The sequence below is a fragment of the Branchiostoma floridae genome, chromosome 13 (assembly GCF_000003815.2).
Source record: "Branchiostoma floridae strain S238N-H82 chromosome 13, Bfl_VNyyK, whole genome shotgun sequence".
NCBI lineage: Eukaryota > Metazoa > Chordata > Leptocardii > Amphioxiformes > Branchiostomatidae > Branchiostoma > Branchiostoma floridae.
This window is the reverse complement of record NC_049991.1, coordinates 3,028,521-3,038,062: the sequence shown is the minus strand read 5'-3', so window position 1 is coordinate 3,038,062 and position 9,542 is coordinate 3,028,521. Positions and strand designations below refer to the sequence as shown.

At 39.8% G+C, this 9,542-nt stretch overlaps 1 protein-coding gene across 1 annotated transcript in view; it reads left to right on the top strand.

Moving 5' to 3' along the window:
* LOC118429334 (protein FAM234A-like) overlaps positions 1 to 9,199 on the top strand; it is a 14,490-nt gene extending 5,291 nt beyond the window's left edge. The window contains exons 2-7 of the mRNA XM_035839815.1: positions 5,113 to 5,526; positions 6,206 to 6,322; positions 6,700 to 6,894; positions 7,480 to 7,622; positions 8,136 to 8,310; positions 9,009 to 9,199. Of these exons, the coding sequence (XP_035695708.1) occupies positions 5,113 to 5,526; positions 6,206 to 6,322; positions 6,700 to 6,894; positions 7,480 to 7,622; positions 8,136 to 8,310; positions 9,009 to 9,199 (1,235 nt within the window). The remainder of the gene's footprint in view (positions 1 to 5,112; positions 5,527 to 6,205; positions 6,323 to 6,699; positions 6,895 to 7,479; positions 7,623 to 8,135; positions 8,311 to 9,008) is intronic.
* Positions 9,200 to 9,542: the final 343 nt, after the last annotated feature.

Below are 9,542 nucleotides of genomic sequence, written 5' to 3'. Positions count from 1 at the left end.
AATGTCTCCTGAGCGCCACACAAGGTCTTTGACCCATATACACTGCATATTAGAGTCGTTTGTGGTCGATTGTGGTATTTCCGAGTCGTTTGTGGTCGTTTGTGGTATTTAGGCACACCCACTAGAAAGGCCACATTTTTGACGAAAATGCAGGATGTTTCGGAAGTGAAGAAAAAAGAAAAATCACAAGAAAAGACAGAAAAAAAAAGCTGATTGGCAAACGTATTATTGCCTGTTCACAAGATGAAAGTGTTGTATTATGTAAGGTATTTCTTTAAAAAGGGAAAAAAAGAAAACTTCCAACATGGGACACAAAACTTTGTCCTTCAGCATCATAGATCATGGTAACTAAGTACTGCAGACTGAGCTACTTGTACCTATACTACATTATGGCAATCTTCTAAGGTACATAATGTTACTTTAATGGGGCATTCCACTCCAGAAGGGAGTCTTGTTTTCCAATGAATAATGTGTCAATGAATACATAATCAGCAGAATTTTGTGGAATTCACCTTGGGATGAATTATGTGATGTGTGTTTTATAAAACAATAATGACACTTACTAAACCCATGCAGACCCTACCCATGTATTCCCTATACACATATATTAGACACTTTGTTTATCGTACATATTTTCGGGATAAATGAGGTACGCTAAGCACACCGAGAAGGCAAATTGCTCATAAGATAGCAAAGAATACAAGAACAAGACGAGATTACTTAGCGAACCTGAAATTACTTTTGTAATCTTACCTAAAAGTTTTGCATTGTATTCAGCCATAGGATTAATTCAATTCGAGGGTACTTGGGGAGTTTAGTAGAAGAGTGAATGCTTTTGAGGCATGTGGAGCAACTGGGTACTTTATCGTATAATGTGAAGTAGTAATGCAGTTATCACTTCCTAAAATTAATATCTGTCGGAAAATAACACTCCCGTGTGGAGTGGAATGCCCCTTTAAGCTTTCTGACGTCATCTACCAAGATTTTATTGGCTGATGACAGAAGAAAGAAAAAGAACGCAGACCAGTAGGCCAGTGAAAACAGAATTTTAACCTTTGGAAAGGCAAAGATTTGCAATACAAGAAATTTTTGTACCAGATGTCTTACATTGAGTCAGAAACTACAGGAAGGGTATTGATAATGAGGCAAAACTAGTAATTCAGTGCAAGCATTGGTTAGGGTTATTGGTGATTGGTTTGGTTATTGGTTAGGGAGGTCCCATTGGATGAGGATGTTAAATGGAGGTCCTGTGGTTGAAGAGAGCCACTGTGACATCTCAGGCACATCAAAAAAACTCTCCACACTTACCAAAAAGAGTAGGGGCCCGTGACGGTTTACATTTATTGACTTTGTGCAGATTTCTCGGCAAAAATGTGGGTCACAAATTTTTTATCAGGACGGCCCGTGTTTGCGTTCAAGCCATCCAAAACGAAATGAGGCTGTCATTGGACGGGTGGACGCCCCTCTGACAGAAACACTTGGTCCGTATCAGTGTGACGGGATCAATAAATCTGTCTTGATACGCAGCTTGTACTCTTCAGTAAATATCTCATGTGTTATGCCACAAGGCAGTTTACCATGTATGCAATTACAAACAAACAAATAGCCATGGAAGAGCCATGGCCAGATATTACTTCAGCCCACTAGTCTCTCTTTCCTTAGGCCACACCAATTTTATTTGTTGTTTCTCTGATAAACGGACCCTTTTTTTTCCGATTTGAAAAAACTAAAAAAAAAAAACTTTTCAAATTGATGGCCACATCTCGTGTTGACCAAAATTCACTGCCTCTCCTTTCTCACATTAACTATGGGCCTCAAATTCCAGTAGCTGTACGTGCCTATTTTGGATGGTAAGTTTATCATTTTTCTTCAACTTTGGACTATCAGGGACCCCCTAAATGTTGAAATTTTAGGTTTTCCTGTCCAATCCCTTCTACCCCCAGTTTTTTTTTTACCCACCGAACCAATTTTTTTCTGAAAAAAATTCCAGAAACAACAAATAAAATTAAATCAAATTCTACACCGACTGCTCCTTGCGGACCTTAAAGTTGTGATTTATTCTGGTTCACTGCTAACTCCCCAAATCTAGAGATTGAATATCAGATGCATCTATCATTGGCCACCTCCAAGACCCCGGGATCACATGCTGTTGTTTATCATTGTCCGCTTCTTTTTGTGCTGGTTGCCAACTTAGATTATAGCGATTATAGGAGAAGCAGACTACAGTAAAAGGAGAGGCCGTCAGGGATGTACATGTAGTCATCACTGCTAGTACCGTATTTTCTCGAATTAACTAAGTGCACACTTTTTAAACTTTTCACAATTGAAAAGGTGATTCAAGTTAGGGTGCATACTTTGTTTGAGGTTATTGCACAGATAAATGGGAAAAAGAACTTAAAATAAAGTAAGGTTTGTAGAGACCAAGACTGTGGGTTTATGCAAACTCAGCTGGGAAAAACATCCATGGTCTGCTAAGAATTTATTGAGAAGGGGTGTGTACTTTGTTCGAGTTTTCCATTTTACCTTTGATTTAGTCTCAAAGATCTGTCTGAGACTTGTCCCAAATCAGGGGTGCGTATTTTGATTAGGTGCGTACTTTATTCCAGAAAACACGGCAGTACAGTACTATACATATTATACCTCCCTAAAAAATGTGAACTGAAACACTTTTTAATTTTTTCACTATGTAGAATACAAAAAGGTTGCTGAATAATAACACTGTTAGACATCAATTTACATGTCGTAATTATATGCGTTTTGTTTACTGTGTTTTGTATAAATTAATGTAGGGTAAGATTATTTGAAAGAATAACAGTTACATTGACTAGAGAAGCTGCAATATTTCTTACAGTTGGTTAGTCCAGCAAAGCAGCATGTAAAAAGTGTTTCTACAGTTGAGATGTAACATATGGTGTTGTCTAGATTTGTTGCTCCCGACGCATCAAACCATCACTGCGAACAGCACCTCTTCTTTCACATGACCTCACTCCACACTTAGTTTTATAGCCCCAATCTCGGCCTAGCTACTAAATCATGGAACGCAAAAATTGCCTGGGACGCCAATAAAGCCGCCGCGGCCCAACATTAATGGCACAAATGAAGATTTAGCCTCTGACGTACTCACAATATTATAAGTCTCCCTCCCAGTAATACCTCCACAGTCATTGGTGCATGAAATTAAAACTCGCTTTGAGAACGCACAGTGACTTCTCACACACTCACAGACCTTAGCTTGCCTCTGTCAAGGTAACGATTCGGTATTAGTGCAAAGATATGTCCTAGCATCGAACAGAGTTGGGAGATATCAGAGATTCAAGAGGCATCTTACGGACTATATATAAACAGTGATGACCCATTATTGGATAAAACTGTGGGCAGTGTAAGAGTCTACTTCAAAATGCTGCTGCAAGAGCCAAGCTGCTATGTCATCTCTTTACCAGGGGAGAGTCCAGGCTTTGGTAGGGATCAGTGCACATATATGCATCTTTTTGTTCTACCCAGTTGTTCAATGTGCTTGGACAATAATAATGAACAAAAAAGCCGTTTCTGTTTTCTTACCAATTGTTTCTCTCTTAGCCTATTTGCTTCTATATGCATGTAATGTTAACTTTATTGTAAGAATGCATCAATTTTTGTCTCTTCTAGGAACTAGATATTAAGCCAGTGTACATGTAGTAGCCACTAGGCTTTTAGCTAGGATTTTATAATAGGGGGTCCAAACTTCTTGGTGAGTGGCAGTAAGCGATACAGGCATAGCTATTGTAGGGGAGTCTGGGAGCATATACCTTCCATGGTGCAGAGTTTAGGAGAATCTTAAGTTAAAATGGTGCATTCTAAGGTATCCTGAGGGGCAAATTTACTATCAGAAAGGTCACAGTAAAAGACTGTACACAAATGACCTAGTGGCATCCCTGGTCAATCAGAATTTAATGCTTGTCAGAAAGAAAGATTTGAATGGAAGAAACAGTCATGTGCTAGCAGCTGACTGATGATGATAATGCTTGTCAGAGGATCTGCTCCCCAGTGAAGATAGTGAGGTAACTTAATGTTCTGGTCAGCTCAAATCAGTTACTGTTACTAAGGATTGTACCCATACTACTGGAGAATGACTGTAAACAAGTTTTACATACACAATGTAATAATGGTAGTAAACTAAGTTGTTTTAACCTTTAGGGTGCTAAGGTAGGTGTTTTGCACCAAATTTGCATTGGTTATGGTGTTAGGCAGTAGGAAGAAGGTTAATTTCAGTACCAAGGACAGTGCCACTATCTATATATACTAACTATACTAACTACTTTTGTGGTAGGAGGGAAAAGCAGGTTTTTGCTGTATTTCTAGTTTGTAGTTGAAGCAATTCTGTATAGGTCCCCGTGAAAATAAAACCTTTAGTGAAACCTTCTGAAAGTTTCAAAATCAACATTATATTTTTTTTTCTTCTGCACCTATGTGCTTTTCTTTACTTTCATCCTGAAACAAATCTGAACTGTGTAATTGTTTGGGAGGGGGGCATTGTCATAGATGCCAAGAGAAGACAACTGGTGGATATGGTGGATTAAGAAGGCAGCCAGGATAAGAACATTAACCATAGAGCACAATCTCAAACTACATGTTTGAGATTGTTTTCTCACTGCAAAAGCATTACTAATATCAGCTGCAGCACTCCAGTTAGAAGCTTTGATAAAGATATGCCTGACAGACATCAACGAACTTAGACATGTTTGGGATTTTGTTGTCACTGCAAAAGCACCACCTACATTGGCTACATATAGCAGCACTCAAGTTAGAAGCTCTGAGGAAGATATGTCTGAAAGACATCAAAATCAAAACCTTAAAGTGATAATACAAACTTAGACACCTTTCGGATTTTGTTCTCACTGCAAAAGCACCACCTGCATCAGCCACATACAGCCAAATATAGCAGCACTCAAGTGCATGTGACCATATACCGACGAACTGAAGCAGTTAGAGAAACAACAACAACAACTCAAGTCAGAAGTTCTAAGGTAGATGTCTGACAGGTGTCAAAATGTCAGCAGGTAAGAATGATTCGCTGTGAAGAAGAGTTCTCCAATATCCAACAAATTTAAAATTTGCACTTATTTCCAATTCCAGGAGAGGGAGCCACAACAGGAGGGCTTCGAAACCTCCCGAAATATCACGAACTCCCTCAGGATGTTAGCGACGGGGAGGACACGGAAGAAGAGATTACGATAACGGCAGCAGACTTTCAGCCGGGTCACTTCCTCCCCCAGGAAAACGACAAGGCGTGGACTCAGAAGGATCAAATCGAACTTAACGAGCTTGGAACGCAAAAGAGCAACGGACGCAGTAAGGTCATAGACTCGGAACTTGACGTTCAGGTCAGCTCGGGATGGCTGGCCCTGTCCAGGACTCGTATTGCGTGCTTCATGTTCTCGCTAAGTATGTGCGTGGGATTCTTTGTTGCGATGGCTCTTGCCTTCCCATGTGAAGAAGAAGGGACACATGTACAAACCCCTCCCTGGAAAGTATCATTATCAGACGTAGGTAAGTAATAAAGAGTCAAGTTTTAATCATTTTATTAACAGGGCAATATTACTGGTGTCTTAAATCTAATGGTCGAGAAGTTATGTAAGATTAAGAATTAGTTGATGTCTAATTTAGTCTAGAGTGAGGATTTCTAACCCACAATCATATTTCATTGCCATAATTGCTTATGTCATACTATATATTGTCCTAAAATGTGTATTTGTATTTCAGTTGGCCTGTTCCTGCTAAAATGAATCCAATATAGCTTTGTAAAGTCCTGGAGTGGTAACAATCGTGACCCTGCCTCTACCTAGACTGTCGAATCTTGAGTTCAAATCTTGGTAGTTGTATTACTCACCCAACATGCATGCTTACAAGAAAGGGTCAAAGCATGTTAAGCCGTCGTCTACTATTCATTGTACTTGTCGAAAAGAGATTAAGGAAATTTTCTTAGTACATGAAACGTAAAACCTGTACATATTGTCAGTATAAGAGTAGCTCAACTGTTCATCGAGTTCATTCAGCCAAACTGGTTGGAGATTGTTTTACAACAGCAGTACAAATGTATAATCAAACAATTGATAGTGAGTGAGTGTGAGTTTCACTAACATTTGCTGATCACAGTCAAAAGTTAAACATTTACATGTAACTCTAGAACAAAGTCAATAACTGGTATGTGATGTTGTTTTGATCCCAGCTTCAGAAACCTCGATACGCCTGTATGACATAGACGGAGATGGCTTGTTGGATGTTATGGTTGGGATAGGGTCAACAATTAAAGGAAACCTCAGTGACAGCTGCCACTCTTTAGTAGGTGAGTAACTTTACCAGTACTAGGTGAATTCTGAACAGATTTGACAATGGTGCTGGACTCACTACTGGAAATGGATATATTTGTTCGAGAAAAAGATAAACAAATTCTGAACTGCACAAGATCTATATATGGATACACAATGGCTTAATGTATGGACACTACCGCACAGACACTACAGGGGGTATGGACACAACAGGGGGTATGAACACTACAGGGGTATGGACACTACAGGTGTACCAATACTACAGGGGTATGTACACCATAGGGAATATGGACCCTACAGGGGTATGGACACTACATGAGGTATAGACGCTACTGAGGGTACGGACACAACAAGTGTGCAGATTTACTGAGAAGCAAAACGGAATGTTTTACAGGTGTTGATACAGCGTCATGTGATGGCGGGATTCTGGCGTACAACGGTGCCACGGGCGCACAACTCTGGCACATCCCCACCTTCGGGGAGGTGTTCCTCCTGAGGTGCGGGGGACTGGACATTAACGCTGACGGGTGGGAGGACTGTCTAGCCACCGGCAGGCTGGGTCTCATGCTGGCGTTCAACCCAAAACTTGGTAAGGAAGTAGCCTGGGTACCATCTGGATAGTGGTTTGCTCCTACGTTAGTTATACAATACATACAGTCACTTCTCTGCTATTCCGTCTGGGAACCTTGACATCTCTACCGTCTGGAATCGTCCAAATTTTGGGATATTTAGGGATATGCTTGTGGACAAACAGTGGTTTCAAATTGCAATACTTTCAAAATATTGCAGATTGAAACCACTGTAGATTACTCTGGAGGAAAAAGGTGACATAGTGTTAAATCAGGATGTGTTCTCTACAGGGGAAGTCTTGTGGCACGTGGATACCACGTTGGTCAACCGCCATTGGAACTTTCAAATTGCGATACTCTCAAAAATTTGCAGTTTGAAACCACTGTAGGTTACCCCGCAGGAAAAATGTGGCATAGCATCAAATCACACAGGATGTGTTCTGTACAGGGGAGGTGTTGTGGCACGTGGATCCCACGTTGGTCAACCGCCATTGGAACTTTCAAATTGCGATACTCTCAAAAATTTGCAGTTTGAAACCAACATAGGTTACCCCGCAGGAAAACTATGGACTAGTGTTAAATCACACAGCATGTGTTCTGTACAGGCGAGGTGTTGTGGCACGTGGATCCCACGTTGGTGGACCGCCATTGGAACTTCTACATGCCCCAGCTGGTACCTGACCTGGACGGAGACGGGGTAGCTGACCTTGTCGCCGCTCATGGCGGTGACCTTCGCTTTAAATCACACGTAAAGGGACATCATTGTTTTTTCAAACCTGGCTACAAGACGTTCAACTATATCTAACCGTTTTGATTTTGCGTAAATTGGCATTTTGACCTTCCTTTGTTTTCTCATTCATGAATCAAGAAAGAATGAAACAGTAACGAATATTGATAGATGGGCATGAAAGAATTCTTTCTGATTTTTTGGGGCCGGAAGAAAGTACTAAATAAAGAAATGAGCAATCAATTTTGATGTTAAATTACATGTTTCACTTTTATCAGTGTATCGTTCTGTAGTTTTGAAAGCAGGGTGTCTAGGGATATTAAGTTGACAGACATTGCAAGATTTTGAAAATAATCTCAATATTTTGAAAACTTTGCATGCTGGAAACCACTGTCCTATTGGTACATTGGTCCAAAATTGGTACATTGGTCCAAAACACCCTGCTTTCAAAACATGGGATTTAGGTATCCAATGGATAAAGGTGAACTAACATTAGATCTTTAATGCAATCTGTCGTATGCGTACGCTTCACAGGAACACAACAGGACAGCAGGTCGACTGGTGTTACTGTCCGGTGCTACAGGCAGGAGTTTGGGTTCGTGGGTGAACATGCCTGATGGACATGAGACATACATGTCTGTGGTGCTGCACCAAACCAGGGACGGTTCACTGTATGCCCTGTTTGGGTCTGGAGGGGAAACCGTTACAGGTCTGTATATTACAATTGTTATAAACTTTACTTTCACAAAATTATCTTGCTTTGCTAGCTCAAGTGGTTTTTAACATAAGGCTCTTTGTAGCAGCCAAATACTAATAATATTGATGAAGTTTAGACATCCAGAAAATAGCAGTTATGAAAAGATATAAAAAGGGTATGATTTTGGAAACAGACATTTCAGGTAGCATCCAGTATCTTTTGTCAGTGACACTGACCAGATCTGTTGAAGAGCATACTTTTGATTTTAAAAAAACAAGTTCTTTTTGCAAGATCAGGCCACACCGATTTAATTTCTTGGTTCACGGATTCGCTCGCTCCTATTTTTTTGGAAAAAAAATAAAAATAGAAATTACCACTCAGTAAATTTTCACCATTAATGAAACCATTCACCAACTTTCTGGTGTAGCAAATTGGCCTTTATATTATAAGCTCCTTAAAGTGTGGATACAGGTGCTGTTACTGTACAAAAATAGTGTTTTTGTACTTTTTTCAAGCTGAAAACTTTTTTTCTTTATGTTTTGGATTAGCCGTTACCTTTACCCCAACCATTTTACAATTTTTATTTTTATTTTTGTTTCGCCCTCTCGCTACATATTTTTTATGAAAAAATCCGGGAACCAAGAAATTAAATTGGTGTGGCCTCAGTTAAAGAGTAGGTTTTCAACCAAAAACTATTCTTTTCATTGCAGGATCACTGTGGGCCATCTCTATACCTGACCTGTACAGGAGGGTGAAGGGACTACCTATAGCAGGACGGCACAAGATCAGGGGGTACCCAGGATCCTACTCCTTATGGAGGAACCATGGATACAACAATGGCATCTATCAACTCTACAGGTTAGGCAGACAAGGGTTAAAGTACTCTCCAAGCAGAGGCTAGGCTCTGGTTGTTTTTTGACATTTTTTTAGTCATTTTAATCGGCCTTTCTATTTTGTAATGTTTCTTGATGTAGGCCAGCGGACATGAAAAACATTACAAAATAGAAAGCCTGATAAAATTGACTAAAAAAACTTTTAAAAAAACAACAGCCAGAGCCTAACCTCTTCTTGGAGAAAGCCAATTTGACCTGGTATAATCATTTGTTTACAGTTTCCTGTCCATAATGTTAAATTTAACAGAAACGATGGATTATACCACTCTTCAAACTTCTAAGAATGATGAGGAAAGCAATTTTGTTAAATAGTTTTAAAGGGATTTTTTTCAACATATATTGTCACACTTG